The sequence below is a fragment of the Dunckerocampus dactyliophorus genome, chromosome 11, assembly GCF_027744805.1.
Source record: "Dunckerocampus dactyliophorus isolate RoL2022-P2 chromosome 11, RoL_Ddac_1.1, whole genome shotgun sequence".
In the NCBI taxonomy this organism is placed as follows: Eukaryota; Metazoa; Chordata; class Actinopteri; order Syngnathiformes; family Syngnathidae; genus Dunckerocampus; species Dunckerocampus dactyliophorus.
In genome coordinates this window covers 2,990,606-3,006,950 of record NC_072829.1, presented here as the reverse complement: position 1 = coordinate 3,006,950, position 16,345 = coordinate 2,990,606, and the positions used below count along the sequence as shown (strand labels likewise).

Here is a 16,345-nt window from a genome sequence, read left to right as displayed (position 1 = left end):
CGGTGTTTACACATGTTTGTGCTTCCACATGCGGCACATTTTTCAAACTTGCCAACATGTCTAGTAAGAAAAGCAAAAACAAATCAAAGCGCTTAAATGAAGGAGAAGACTCGACCAATTCAGAGACGAGGAGCAGAAACTCCTTCAACGTCATCGATTTCATTGAGAACGGTACGAATATTGTCACTTGTTTGGGTCGCTAGCTAGTCAAACGTTTAGACACACCTTGACATTTAATAGCACTAACAAGCGTTTCATTGAAGACGTTTCTAGTACAGAATTATTCCCCTACAGGTGGAATTATATCCAGCTCGTCACATGTCTCATATTAACACAGTTCTTATTAATTGCACAGGGTTACTCTTGTAAAAGTAATGCAACAGACCACAGCCGCATTCATGAGCGTTATGATACAGCAGCTTGAGAAAAATGAAGAAAAACATATTTCCATGTCCAGAAAACGTGTGATTCGTTGTTGTCCTTCGCAGCTGACGACAAAACACCCAAAAGCTGCAGGTCATCGTTAGCCCAACTGAGCCTCAACTCCTTAAAGTCAGCAGGAGTCAGCATCGGCAGGCCCGTCCTCCTGACGAGTCCAGCAAGCGGACGACAGGAGGTATCTTCATCCTCTACTCATCTTTCTCACTTGTGTTTACCGTTCATTTAGTGGCTGTACCTATTTAATCCGTGCTACAGGTGTGTCTGGGCTGGCCTGCTGCCACCTTCCCCGCCGGGAAAGTGGGCCTTCACACGTGTGTCCAGAACAACCTGAAAGTGAAATGCGGGGATGAAGTGATGCTTCATCCTCTGACAGGTCCTGTGCTTCCAGCTGAGGAAGTCATTCTCTCTCCCAGGTAATCTCAAATGTCATCCTTTTCATTATGCATCACACCTGGGAACATGTTTAGCCAAATAAACGTGGCTTATCGTCTGAGCTAAACCAAGAAAGTTGGATTTTGACTTCAATTTTCCAGGATAAAATATGGCTTTTCATATTTCATTTAATAGTATAATGAATGTTAAATTTTTTAATTTAATAGTACAATCATAATAATTATTATTATTATTACATAATAATGATAATGATAGCTCATGATAATTATTATGCTCCTATATCATTTTATTTTTTATTGGCATATATTTCATGATTTCATCTAATTATTAAACTATGAAATTAAATTGGCCTTAAACTCTTACACTTAAAGACATAAATAATAATGTCGGTAATTTGACCTCAGTTTTCCAGGATAAATTATGCCTTTAAATGTCTTTTTAATGCAATGCTAGATTAAATCATAACTAATATAATTTTATGTACTAATTACATAATAAAAATAATTTTAAATATATATTTAAATGTTACTTAGTAATAATAATAATAAAAATAATAATAATTTGCTTTTAATACGACTACTAATACTACTACTAAGAATAACTATTAATAATAACAAAATAATATCACTAGTATTATTATTATTGCTACTTTTTCTACCAATTGATATTACATTTATTTTTTTTGAACATTTATTTATATTTTGTGATTTAAAGGCATATTTTATTCTGGAAAACTGTGATTGATTTGTATTGTTTTTCTTGTCGTTTTAATACCACAATGGAACTTCCAAAACATTTCCTTGCGCTTTACGTTCCTGTGATTCTTAGTGAAACACTGCCATCTGCTGGCGTTTTGTTGCAACTGCAGCGCCAACTTACATAGCGCGTGTTTTGTTTCTTCCAGGTCCAAAGATGAAAAACTGGACACGGGCCAATTCAGGAGCTTCCTGCTCAATTCCTTAGGTAATTTTGTGAGGAAAGGTGTTGTAATGACGTTTGTGTCTCTTTGATAATGAATCTTGCGTATATATTTTTTCCAGTTGGCAACATCATTCTTCCAGGAAACGTCCTATCTCTAACCTACTTTGGACGCCCCTGCAACCTTTTTGTTGAAACTGTAAGAGGCGAGGATGGCAGCGCCCTCCAGAGGCCGCCTCATCCTCTGTCTGGCTCGGTCCCAGACACAGAGTCGGCGTCCACCATGAACTCCGTGCTGGACTCCACCCCTGCAGACCTCTCCTTGCACCTCAGCCTGCTCACTGTAGATGACAGCAGGGGGTCAGGCACCACCCCCACGGCCAGCACCCCGCTCAAACCCACCTGCCCGCCTTCCTTGTCCTCGCCCACGTCGCCCACGTCTCCCGTTTGTAATGCACGTCATGCCCCTGCAGACTCTGAGGAGACTACCACCAGTCTGGAGGGTTTCTTCAGCGCTGAGCAGGCTGAGAAAACCGCCGCAACTCCCTCTGCTGGCTGGTCAAGCACCGACACCTTCTACCGCCTGTGCAGCGCCACCAAAGTCACCTTGAGAGGGACGACTCAGAAGCAGGATGCACACACTAAAGAAGCTAAAAGGCCAAAAGTTACGTACAGCATGATTGGCGGCCTTAGCAGCCAGCTGGATGTCATCAGAGAAACGATAGAACTTCCTCTCAAACACCCTCAACTCTTCTCCAACTATGGTAGGTTGATGGCCATTAAAAGCTGTTGGCAAATAATAATATGAATGCATTTTGTTTCTAAAAATACTTTATACTATAATACTTAATACTTTATAAAAAAAAGATCATGTTATCAGGGGTGGAAAAGATAAAAAAGTAAAATTAAATAATACAAATTCTAAAATAATACAAAATAATGAAATGTTTCTGTTATGAGAATAACCAATAATTTTTCACACTTGGAAAAAAAAAAGAGTAAAATAAAAAAAATCATATTAAAATAAATTGTGGACGAAAAAGGAAAAGAAAACAAAACGGTATGCTTATTAGCACCCATAGAGTCAATAAAAAAAGTCAAATCATAATAATGTTAAACCATAATATAATGATAACAAAAAATGTCTATCAATTTATAAAATACTTTTTTAATATTACAGTATAACATTACAAGAAAAAAATGCTATAATCTCAATAATACAAAGTTTATTATTAAGAGAAAAATGTTATACTAAAATGAAGAAAGAGTCAATGAGTAAAGCAATAAATGTATCAAAATAAATAGTGTTTTACTATGAGGATAAAAATAAGGTTTTATTGATGGCATCTTTCAAAATACCAACTGGAGGAGGAAAAAAAATCAAGAAAAATAAATAATAAGGCTTAATTAAGTGGGACCGTAATACTCTCTGTAAAACAGCATAAATGTCGAAAACTCCGTTTTACATTTTGCCTTCCTATTTTAAATGTAACACTCTCTAACCAGGCATCCCCCCACCCAGGGGAGTCCTCCTGTACGGCCCCCCTGGCACGGGAAAGACGATGATCGGGCGAGCCATCGCCAACGAGGTGGGCGCTCACATGACGGTGATCAACGGGCCAGAAATCATGAGCAAGTGAGATCCTCTCGTCCGTGCTGAACGTCAGCCGCCACGGTAGCATCTAAACGTTACATCACATCTTGCGTGTGTGCAGGTTCTACGGGGAAACCGAAGAAACACTCAGGCGAATATTCACTGAGGCATCTCAGAGGTAAACTTTCAACTTATCGCACCGATTAACTCATTCAATACCACAGACGTATTTATACGTTTTTATAAAGCTCAACGCCCGAGCCCAAAGACTTGTTTATACACGAGAGGCAAAAAGAGGCGATGACGCAAATGCACACTAAAAGACGTCAGTGTTAGAGCAGTTTTAATCCATAAAAAACGTCCACAAGGTGGCAGAAGTGCATTTGAAAAGAGCTCGACATGGGTCTTTCGCATGCACAGTAAAAACACACTCCACAGCAAGGAGGAAGTGAGAGGGTGTGGCGGAGGTCAGCGTGCAGAAGGTTAGGTATTGCAGGGAAATTTGAATGCGCGTGCACACGTGTGCACCTACACGGTTTCGCTCCAAATGTGAAATGCATAAAATCTTGCAGATCAAGGACTTATATACTGTATGCACTCCCAGTCAAAAGTTTGGAGACGCTTTCTCATGTCAATGTATGAGAAAGTGTCTCTAAACTTTTGACTCATTGCGGCCACTTTGGGGCAATGACCCACTGCATCCAGCAGATGGCGCTGCTGCGGATAATAAAAAGGCACCTGCTTTGTGATGTGAACTACCGCCACCTACAGGACTGGAGTGGAACTAAAACAAACCATCAGACATGCACATTTATAATTATAATTATTGAGTTTTTTTTTGACAGGACACCTTCAATCATCTTTATTGACGAGTTGGACGCTTTGTGTCCCAAGCGAGAGGGGGCCCAGAACGAAGTGGAGAAACGAGTCGTGGCGTCCCTCCTGACTCTCATGGATGGCATCGGTTCCGTGAGTATCCTTTTCAGCATTCCGTCCTCCTGAAAGCAGGCCCGGAGTGTAACGCTGTCAGGTTGTCCTCCCGTCCGTCCGCCCACGTGATGCTTTCAGGCCATTTGGCAGCAAGTGGAACTGGGAATGTGGAGCATCATTTATCCCCCCCCCTCCAAGCCTGGCAAACAAATCACCTGAGGTCACCATGACCTGACAAAAACGACATCAGCAAAGACATGTTGTTTTTGTAGTAGTACTGGTAGTCATTAGTACTCATTTCCTGTACGAGGAGCCAAGGTTATCATCCTGGATTAGTCTGCTGTCCTCCTCCGCAGCATTCCTGCTTGTCTTTAGACCATTCCAAGAAACACACTGACTTTTTCTTTTTTTAATCAGGCTTTTAAAATGTCAAACTTCTCTGGCTCATGAATCACAAAAATCATCAGTTGGTTGCAATTCTGTTTTTCTGGGGTGCTGAAAAGTGGATTTTCATGGGCAATTTATCGCACACAGTATATATAATATACTGTATATTCACTACACTATTGATATATTCCAGCGGCACACGTTCTTATTCATACTGTATCCGCATTGACTGGATCCATAAAACAAGTAGGAAAGTGCAGACTCAGCCGAGACTCGATACCGTCACACAAATTAAATGGCTTATTTTTGTGCAGAAAGTAATAATTTAAGAATGCAGTAATCCCCATTTATGGCAGTTAATTGGCTCCAGACCCGACCGTGACAAGTGAATTTCCGCCAAGTAGGCTTTCTTATTGTTAAATTAAAATGTTTTCAGTTAAGGCATAGAAAACCTGTTTATCACCTTCTAAATATGCCTTTTAACAGTGTTAGAGCCCTCGAGACATCAAATAACAGCCCCACAGTCACCTTTACACTCCTGGTACCCAATATAGCAGACATAATAAGAAAAAATAAGACATAATATAGGCTCGCACATGTTAGCATTGGGAGAGTTCCTTGTTTTTTTGTGTACAGTACTTCCTGCTGTGGCTATTGTCTCATCAGTGTAACATTACTGACACCTAGTGACCAGTGTAGAATACTGCATATCATCTTGAATGCATCTTCTGAATGCCTGTTATTTGTATTTTACTTCATTTATCCACTTTTATGCTTGAAAATGCTTAATTTAGGCCATAAATGCATACAATCTTTTTTTTCCAACCATGAAACACCATGATTATTTATTTATTATTATTATTATTATTATTATTATTAATGAATGACTATATTTTTGAGAAACCGTGGTAGAGAGAAGACGCAACACTTGAAGCACAAACTGGCGAGGGATTACTTTACTGCATTGTGAAATAAATTAAATAATTGCAATTTTAATTATAAAAAAGCGAAATTTGAAGCGCAAAGTGGCAAAGAATTATTGTAACATAATATAAAATCAATTAAATAAATGTTTTATTATATTATATGCCATAATCCCTTGCAAACAATTAAAATTACAATCAATTAATATGAAGTAAATGAAATGAAGTTCAATTTAATTATTTTAAAAAATATGCAAAATATTTATTTATCGCTGACTTCAGGAGACAGGCGGGGTACACCCTGGACTGGTGGCCAGCCAATGGCAGGGCACATACAGACAAACAACCATTCACACTCACATTCATACCTATGGACAATTTAGAGTCGCCAATTAACCTAACATGCATGTTTTTGGAATGTGGGAGGAAACTGAAAAAAACTCACGCACGCACGCACGGGGACCACATGCAAACTCTACACAGAAAATACCCAACGGAGATTGGAACCCTAATCTTCCCCATCCCCTGACTGTGTGGCCAACATGCTAACCACTCGGCCGCAGTGCGGCTTATTGCATATCACTTCATTGCAATTTTAATAAGTTAAAACAAAGAAAAATGCAAAATTGGAAGGGTTAGTGGTGAGGGATTCCTTTTTTATTTTTTTAAAGAATTAAAATTGCAATGAATTAATATGAAATAAATAAAATATTGCAATTTTCATTATTAAAAAAAACATATTTAATGACTTGTGTGGAAATGTGAAATAATATAATTCGAAATATTTGTATTGACACTATGAATTTATCAATTTGTTAAACAATTCTTTCACGAGCACGGTTGACTGTCGTTGCCGTTCAGATCCCGCCTTCATTGCCTTCATGTTTATTGAATGGCTCCTTAAAATAGCTGCAACAACGAGAAGATAATCTGATGCTGAACATTGTCCATATCGTCTGTGCAGGAGGGTCACTCAGGACGGCTTCTGGTCCTGGGGGCCACAAACCGGCCCCACGCCATCGACCCCGCCTTGAGGCGACCGGGCCGCTTTGACAAGGAGCTGGAGGTGTGTTCGTTTCCTTACATTGTCCCCAGCTAGAAATGCAATGTTTTGTTTGGAGTTCCCCAAGGCTCACTTCTAGGACCCCGCCCAAAATATGCTCATCTAATCACGGGTCACGTCTCCTAATAGGTGGGAGTTCCCGGCCCTGCCGAACGCGCCGACATTTTGCGGAAGCAGCTGGCTTCGGTTCCGTGCGGCGCCACCGCAGAGGAGCTGACGCGCCTCGCTGACGCCGCCCACGGCTACGTCGGAGCGGACCTGGCGGCTGTTTGCAAGGAGGCGGGTAAGAAATTGATTCAAATAACGCAAAAAGCACGATCCATGCTGGGTTTTAGCTGCTTTATTAGGAAACTTCTGCCTTTTACAAAGCTAATAATGATGCGTTTTTTTGACCATGTAGCGACATGAGAGGGTCAAAATAATAGTAAGCTCCACCCACTCTAAGAACTGTCAATCAAACCCGAGTCTTGACTATCCCCTTGGAGTGAATGAGCAGGTGTGCCTAATGTTGTGGCCGGTGAGCCACATCTCGAAGCCCGCCTCCTCCTCTGCGTCCGACCGCAATGGCCGCTGACTTACTGCTTCCAAAACGAGCGCTGTGTTAAATTCCTGCAGTCAATTGTCGTGTTTTATTAACCTAAAAGGAAGTCGGGGGTTTCTGTGGTATTCAAATCCCAAAGACAGAAACCACTGAAACCACCTCCTCCCCTTCCTCCTCCTCTTCCTCCTCTTCACTCACAAACCCATCCACCTCTTGCAAATCACACACACACACACACACACACACTTTCTATGTGTGTGATTGGATGTGCGCACACCCCCTTTATTTCCCCGTGCGTGTGTGCTGTCAAGCACTCCCTGGGTGGTCCGAGCACCGTATTGCATTTCCAGCTGAGGTGGGAGTCGGAAAGTGTGGCGAAAAGAGCTTTGCCGTGCTCGTGGAGGCGCGCAGACGTGACTTTGCTGGGAGAACGCCACAAGAAAGAATCACGGAAAAGGACCCGATTCAGTCTCACGTGCGTCGTAAAACGGTAAATATTGAATACAGTTTCACCTAAATGAGCACCTGAGTCACTCACATTGATCGCAGAACACATGAAGGACATGTAAAGTACTGCGGTGCCTCGGTTTTCGCTATTCATTTGTTCCAAAAGGCTGGGCAAAAAATTAAATGTACAAAATTTGAATTTGAAGGCAATTTCTTCCATAGGAAATAATGTCCCATGAATCCAATTAATCCATTCCAGACACCCAAAAATATTCCCCCAAAAATCTATTTAATAGAGAAGAATTACGTAAAATTTAGCTGAAAATTTTTGTTGAAAAGCTAGGTTTGACTGTACAGTGATAATAAGATTGAAAACAAAAATGAAGTGAACACCTTTCACACAGGAAGGGGCGTTGCAAGGGAGGGAGAGACAGGCTTATCGGGAGGAGGTCCCCCCCCCTTGCATTTATGAGGGCCTTAACATGTAATTGCGCCAGGTTTGTCGAAACATTTTATATTTCAGGGGTCTTCAACACGGACCCCCAAAAACCCCCCTTAAACTGATCCCCTGCCACCAGTTTCTCAGAATGTCGCGGAATTTGTTGTTCAATCATGACAGGATGCGCAAAAAGTCTTAGGAACTCGTGCTCAAAAACAAACAGGTCATTTTGTTTTCCGGCTGCAGTTTTGGGCGAAAACCAGGAGTTGTATTTTAACAAACTAGTCCTAGGCGCTTTGACCAAATGAGCACAAATTAAAATCACAGATATTTGACAGACGGGCAATGTTATATTGTGAAGGATTTTAGGCTGCTCCATAAGATGTGGGCGGGGCATGGCAGCAGACTTTGATGACCAATCAGAAAATTCGCCACTAAAGTGTCAACATTAATAACTCAGTTCCAGAAGGTCAGATCTTCATCATAATTGGTACATATAATGAAGACGACACCTTGAAGCTACACACAGGTCACTTCCTGCACTTGTCTCAGCGCCACCCAGTGGCGACAGGATATTGGTTCAGAAATTAATGGATTCTGTCACCATAAACAAATCCTGTAGATGAGGAGACTGTGTTCAATTTAGAAGTTTCCACTGTGCACGACAATGAAAAAACTCATGAAAAGTCAGTCGCTGAGCGAGGATGCAAAAAAAAAAAATCTGGGAGTTTTTCCCATGTACAAGACTAAAATGTCAGCGAGCGTGAAATTTGCGGTCACAGCACTTGTGAAACTGGACCTCGCACACTTTCAGTCAACGCGGCCACGGCTGTCATTTCAATGTTTTTACAGTCTCGATTTGACATGCTGCTCCCGCTCTTAAATGTCATCTAACTCACTTTTTCACCCCCCCGCCTTGTTTCGGCCAAAAGGTTACTCAAACATCGCATAAGGCCATCAAGTATTGAAATAAACTCACACAAACATACGTTATATTTTTTTTTCAGTTGTGTTTTTTCCTCCTTTGCATTCATGGTAGGGAACAAACATGACGTAGGAAGTGCAGTTGTTTCCTGGTGCTGTCCAGGTAACAATGAGGGACGAACGCACTGACACGCTTGGCACGCACAAAGCCAGATGAAGCTCACACAGCTGCACACGCATACGCCGCAGATACTTGGGTGCTGACTTCCTGCCTGAACACAACACCTGCTCAAAGATGCACGAGGAAGGTGAAGGAGAGTTTGTCCGTGTTTGCGCAAGAAAGCTTGATGTCATCACGGGAAGTTTTTGTTTGTCCAGCAGAAGCGGCGTCTTGACAACAGATGGATCGACACCCCTTTGCCAATAAATAGCTTCATTTCCTGCGAAACTAAACACGCTAATCTGGCTGGACGATATTTCTCTGTTTTGCAGTTATTTTTTTTTTTTGTGGGCTTAGCGTTTATCTGCACTGTCTACTCACTTGTTGGAATCTTGAAGGTCTCCCTCTAGTGGACAAACATTATATTGTAGCTACCGTATTTTCACATAAGGTGCACTTAAAAGTCTTACATTTTGTCCAAAATAGGCGTGGCGCCTTATAATGCGGAGCGCCGTATGTGCGTACCGAGTTCCAAAATCTGTAAGTGTTGCTGTGTGACTTTTATGAGCGCGCCGCTCGACTGACTGGGAGCCTGCCGACACGCTGCTTATATAGAGGAAAGGAAAGGTGGACGTGACTGAGGACGCTAAACGCACGCCCCAGTAGTTATATAAGTATATTTAATAAAATGGCGCCATCTATCCATCCGGGCAAGGACTACCGTGGCGCAGAAACATCCAGCGGATTACAAGGAAAGCTGGCCATCTTCCGCTCCTACTGCAGTAGAAACATTGCAGACAAGTACTACCCAACTACATCACCAACATGGACGACGTGGCACAAGAAGTCGGCTTTTACTGTTGTGCTTGGTTGCCATGGTAATGGACAGAAACTGCTACCTGTGGTGGTTTTTAAGAGGAAGAAACGTTTCCACCCGGACCAATCAAAGGGGCTGGAAGAACGACGAGAAAATGGCGAGTGACGTGTACGGAAAGAGACCGGATGTTTTTTTCACACGCGTCACAAGCGCAGCAAATTAACTTGGAGCTTAACATCATTCCAGGAGGCTTGACGAAGGAACTCCAACCGCTGGACATCGGTGTAAACACGGCGTTTAAATTGAAGTTGCGAGCGGCGTGGGAGCGATAGATGACAGCTAGCGAACACAGCTTCACAAACACTGGGAGGCAGCGCCGTGCGAGTTTCGCCACTATTTGTGAATGGATGTAAACACGGCATTTAAAGTTAAGTTGCGAGCGGCGTGGGAGCGAAAAATGACAGCTAGCGAACACAGCTTCACTAATGGATTATGAATGCTTGGGCAAACATGTCTGATGCACTGTTCGAGCTTTCACAAAAGCCAGCATCATTTCTGAAGCGCCGCACGGCAACGAGACTGACTGACAATGACGACAGGTGTTTGATGGAGAACTTGCCCCGCTGTTCAGAGGACTTTGATGGATTTGTGGATGAGGATTTATCAAAAATAACGTGAGTACATTGTTAAATACTTCAATAGTATAGTAGAACCGAACTCAGTTTTGCTCTCGCTGGCTTTTTAAAAACATACAATAGCATGCATGCTAGCATATTGTAGCGTCGCTGGGAGCACTTCCTATTCCCCAGCGTGCTTTGTGGTAGTGTTTTGGTGCAAATGCTCTCAAAGTTAAATGTTTGAGCTACATAGTTGTTAGTTATTGTTCTGCAAAAGTAGCGGTAGTGTGTTGTCTGTTTTTGCGTTGCTGTGTGATGTTTTTAGTTGTGCACCATGACTGAGACTGTTGTGTTGAGTGATGACCATCCTGATTTCAAGTTGGTTTGATAAACTGAATGAGAGTTCTGCTCTTAATTTATGTAAAGAAAGCAAGCGTTGTCGCTTCCTCACTGACTTCTGAGCGACACGATACCGTGTATACCTGCGCCCTATAATACGGTGCGCCTTGTGTATGTCTTAAATACAAAAATAGCACCTGGAACTGAAACTGCGCCTTTTAATACGGTGCGCTTTATGGTCGTGAAAATACGATATGTTGCGTTCAAACACAGATCTTCTTACACCAGGGGTGTCCAAACTTTTTCCAGCGAGGGCCACATAGTGAAAAATGAAAGGATGCAACTTTGCCACTTTGATATTTAGTAAAGCAACACATGTAGATATGCTAACAAGCTATATACTGTATTTCAAGAAAAAACTGCCGCTCAGCTTTGTCGGATATACAGTAGTGTGAGAAAGTGTTTGCCTCCTTCCTGAGTTCTTATTTTTTTGCATGTTTGTCACACTTAAATGTTTCAGATCATCAAACAAATGCAAATATTAGTCAATAACAGCACAACTGAACACAAAATGCAGTTTTTAAATGAAACTTTTTATTATTAAGGGAGAAAAAAAAATCCAAAGCTACATGGCCCTGTGTGAAAAAGTGATTGCCCCCTAAAGCTAATAAGTGGTTGGGCCCCCCTTAGCAGCAACAACTGCAATCAAGCGTTTGTGATAACTTGCAATGAGTCTCTTACAGCGCTGGGGAGGAACTTTGTCCCACTCATCTTTGCAGAATTGTTGTCATTCATGTTGTCATTTCCAGCATGAAGCACCTTTTTAAGGTCATGCCACAGCATCTCAATAGGATTCAGGTCAGGACTTGGACTAGGCCACTCCAAAGTCTTGAGCCAATCAGAGGTGGACTTGCTGGTGTGTTTTAGATCATTGTCCTGCTGGAGAACCCAAGTTGGTTTCATCTTGAGGTCACCAACAGATGGCCGGACATTCTCCTTCAGCAGAATTCATGCTTCCATTCATTACAGCAAGTCTTCCAGGTCCTGAAGCTGCAAAACAGCCCCAGACCATCACACTACCACCACCATATTTTACTGCTGGTATGATCTTTTTCTGAAATGCTGCGTTACTTTTACGCCAAATGTAATGGGACACACACCTTCCACCTTCTTGGGGATCATCAAGATGTTTTCTGGCAAAATTGAGACGAGCCTTAATGTTCTTTTTGTTCATGAGTGGTTTTGGTCTTGGAACTCTGCCAAGCCGGCCGTTTTTGCCCAGTGTCTTTCTTATGGTGGAGTCATGAACTCTGACCTTAACTGAGGCAAGTGAGGCCTGCATTCTTTGGATGTTGTTGTGGGGTCTTTTGGGACCTCTTGGATGAGTTGTCGCTGCGCTGTTGGGGTTATTTTGGTTGGCCGGCCACTCCTGGGAAGGTTCACCACTGTTCCATGTTTTCATCATTTGTGGATAATGGCTCTCACTGTGGTTCGCTGGAGTCCCAAAGCTTTAGAAATGACTTTATAACATTTAATAACCTATAATAAGGAGTCGATCAAATGGTTGCTATATGTCACACATCACAGGAAAACAAGCACATTTAGTCAAGACACTGCATGATATGCTGCTTCTGGCAATGCACCATTCACTTGGGGAGAGGGGGCAATAAAGACATTTTTCCAGCAGAAAGGAGTAACTAAAATGCTTGCTATATATCACACATAACAGGGAAATAAACATCTGTAGTCAAGACACGGCATGATATGCTGATTGCTGCCATGCATCATTCACTAGCGTAGAGGGGGGACGGCAATTTGACATCGCGGCAGGAAGGAGTAGATAAAATGCTAGCGATATGTCACCCATAACAGTGAAACGGGCTTCTTTAGTCAAGACACTGCATGATACGCTGTGGAAGAGCTGATCTGTGCTTACTGATCACAGTTGGCTTATTTTTAAAAAAGAGTGTCGGCTGATTGAGCCGAATCATCACTTAGTCTGCACTGTAACCTCAAAGACTTTACCTGTGATCCCTGTAAAGTTTTCCCCTTGAGGCTCATTCCCTCATTCCCTCATTCCCTCATGTCATCACCCTCGCATAGTAACCCTTGTTCCCAGCGCACAAAAACACTGTTTCACTATTGGAAGCTGTCATGTGGTCTGCTGGAGCCTCGTAGACTCTCAGGGCGTCTTGCAAGCAGATGACTCACTTCCGCAGTCCAAACACTGCAAAGTGTGCGTGTGTGTGTGTGTGTGTGTGTGTGCGCGTGCTTGTGTGCATGTGCATGCTTGTTTGGTTGCTGCCGCATCCGGGCCCCACTGTTTACAAGCCTCTCTAAACACGGGAAAGCCCACCAGAACAAAAAAAAGGAGGCCAGTAAAATTGATTATGAGCAATAATAAACACACAACTCCGCTGAAAGCTTCGGCTTGTAACTTGACGGCACAAAGAAGTCAACCCATCTGCTTCACCGAGTAACTATCCCACTGTAAACTAAAACCACATTTGAAAGGCCTCGAATGTGCTTTTTGACCGTGTCCCAACAATAACACGTGATGTACATCTTTCAGCTCTCTCACTCGTTTGCTTTACTTTTGAGACAAGACACTTGCTTTCGACGTTCATGAAGGAAAAACCTCATGGATGTGATGCCGCCTCGGACCCTCCCCCAGCTGGATGAGCCTGCCCCGTGTAAACGCCCACCACTTTGTCAAAAAGCAGACTTTGCTACACATCCTAAAAGAATGCGCTAACTATCTGTCAGTCAGCTACAGAGCTCTAAGAGCTCTAAGTTTGATGGTTACGTTTTTCTTCACCGAATATGCCAACCTAGCATGATGTTGCCATTCAAATACGAGTGTAATATTAGCGCTTTAGCATCACGTAGTTATGATCGTGTTGCTAACTTGATTTGTGACAAGGTTATGAAGCCACGATAGACCTTTGAAGGCGTATATTTCCCAAAATGTTCTTTGAATTCAAAAGTGTACACTTGTGTTTTTTGACAAGCTGCAAAATTTTGTCTCCTCGAAGCTTACAGTACTAAAGACGTGGAACTTGTGAAACCTGAAAGGCTTATTTAACAATAATGTATACAATCATGCAAATCAGGCTTTGCTACACATCTTAAAATAAAGCACTAGCTATCCGTCAGTCAGTTCCAGACGTGGGAGCTGTAAGTTCCATCGTTGAGTTTTCCTCCAACGAATGTGATAACCTAGCGTGATGCTTGATGTTAACACTTTAGCATCACACACCTATGCTGGTGTCGCTAACATTTGTGTCCTTCTGTGCCACTCCTTACAGGATGTGTAATGTTGGAGTTGCGGTACATGAGTGTGCATGTGCATGTGTAAAAAGTGGCTAAAGTACGCAATAGCGCTACGTGGAGACACACACGGCTCCTTAGCATTAAAGCGACAGACAAATTCTAGCATCAAGGCTAACACACTTCCAGTACACGTATATAAAATGTTTCAAAATACTATAACATGGTGTCGTGAGGGTAGGAAAGTGTGCAGGAAGGAGTTTTGGTGTGTGTGGCATAAATCGTGCGCCGGAGGGCCGGCGGGGCCAAACAGTGGGGAAAAGGACACCCGGACGTTTACGGCCGCCGCCTGGCCTTATAAAGCGCTTCTCCTACCTCGTGTGTCCTTTTAAAGACACTTGTGGAATTTCAGGCTGCATAAATATCAGCCAGATCAGCATGTTAAGTTTATTTGAGGCTGTGTTTATAAAATCCGGAAATGTGCTGCTTGTACTCCTTAACCCCGCCACTTAGCTTGTGCTCACTGACAGCTGTGTGTGTGTGTGTGTGTGTGTGTGTGGTACACGTGCCCGTCCTTGTCATCCTTGTGTACATATAATGTGTGTGTGTGTGTTTAAGAGCACATATTATTGCGGTGTTTCAGCTCCGGGAACAGATGTTGGCTATTGTAAATACAGGTGCAGAGAGTGTTCCGGAAGCCCCGGCGAGTAATGAAAACGTTCCTGTGGTTGTGTAATGGTGTAATGCAAAAAGTATTTTCATGCGCGGACAGCGTCGCTGGAGAGCTGTCCACAGACTCTTTGCAGATGGACTGACGGCTTTTTCACGTCGTCTTCTTTTTCTTTGTCTTTTCGTACCTCCACATGCTCACACACACTCTGCATGTTGTACGTGACCGAATGAGGTCCAGTAAAAGAGCTGTAGCAAAAACTCAGTCAAAAGTTTTGAGACAATTGTGTCCCTAAACTTTTGATTGCTACTGTATTTCACTGGAAATGCTCTGATTATAGCGTTTATTTACCTAAACCAGGGGTGTCCAAACTTTTTCCAGCGAGGGCTGCATAGTGAAAAATGAAAGGATGCATGCAAAGCAACACATGTAGATATGCTAACAAATTCTATATATTTTATCTCAGCTTTGGAATATACGTACGTGAAAAAGCATGTTATTACTATCAACATCACTCTTTCCTGTTTTTTCACATTTTTTTTTTTTTTTACATTTTCCTAATATTTCAACTTCCTTCTAAAACTTAAATAAATAAATACATTTTCTTTTACAAAAATTGCACCTTTATTCTCATAATATTTGGACTGTATTGTTTTGTTTGGTTCTCATAACTTTAAAGAAAAACAAATTCTTTAGTATTTCAACTCTCTGCTACTAAAATGACGTTATTTTTCCTCATAATATTCCGACTTTATTCTCGTAACATTGCGACTTTTTTCAAGGAATATTTTGACTTTATTGCATTATAACATTTTCTGCAACCACATTTTCCAAAAATTCCATCTTTATTTGTTGTTTGTTACGATTAAAAAAAAAATCCTCCTTTCTTTAATATTTCAACTTTTGCCACTAAAATGATGTTTTTTTTCCCCACATATGACAACGTTATTGTCGTAAAATTACCACTTTTTTCTCTTTAGGTGTCCACTTTTTTCTCTTAATTTTTAACTTTACTCCTGCAAAATTACTGCAATTTTTTCCATTTTTGCTGTTGTGTTTTTTAACATTTTCTTGTTACATTATATTTTTAGAATGTGCCGTGAGACAATTAAAAAACAGCTGCGGGCCGCAAATGACCTCCGGGCCGCACTTTGGACACCCCCTCATCATATGCAACAACTTTTTTTCCTTTAGTAATGATTTGGAGTGCATGAGAAAGTGGAAAGGAAAATGTTGTTATTTTTGACCACATGGTCATTTACATACCAAAGACGTATTTATTTATTTATTTTTTTAACCCCCAAACGCTTGCTCCCAAAGACATATTTATACGTCTTTTATGTTTTTTTTGCGCGAGAGGCAAAAAGAGGTGATGACACAACTACACACTAATAGAAGTCAATGTCACTGCAGTTTTAAGCCATAAAAACGGCCACAAGGTGGCAGAAGTGCATTTGATAAGAGCTCAGCAT

General features: G+C 41.8%; 1 protein-coding gene across 1 annotated transcript in view; it reads left to right on the top strand.

The window, feature by feature from the left end:
• Positions 1 to 7: 7 nt before the first annotated feature.
• Positions 8 to 16,345, top strand: part of spata5 (spermatogenesis associated 5) — a 120,336-nt gene continuing 103,998 nt past the window's right edge. The window contains exons 1-10 of the mRNA XM_054791891.1: positions 8 to 171; positions 489 to 616; positions 697 to 854; positions 1,739 to 1,797; positions 1,875 to 2,516; positions 3,259 to 3,388; positions 3,468 to 3,524; positions 4,192 to 4,315; positions 6,551 to 6,652; positions 6,779 to 6,932. Of these exons, the coding sequence (XP_054647866.1) occupies positions 57 to 171; positions 489 to 616; positions 697 to 854; positions 1,739 to 1,797; positions 1,875 to 2,516; positions 3,259 to 3,388; positions 3,468 to 3,524; positions 4,192 to 4,315; positions 6,551 to 6,652; positions 6,779 to 6,932 (1,669 nt within the window). The 5' untranslated portion in view covers positions 8 to 56. The remainder of the gene's footprint in view (positions 172 to 488; positions 617 to 696; positions 855 to 1,738; positions 1,798 to 1,874; positions 2,517 to 3,258; positions 3,389 to 3,467; positions 3,525 to 4,191; positions 4,316 to 6,550; positions 6,653 to 6,778; positions 6,933 to 16,345) is intronic.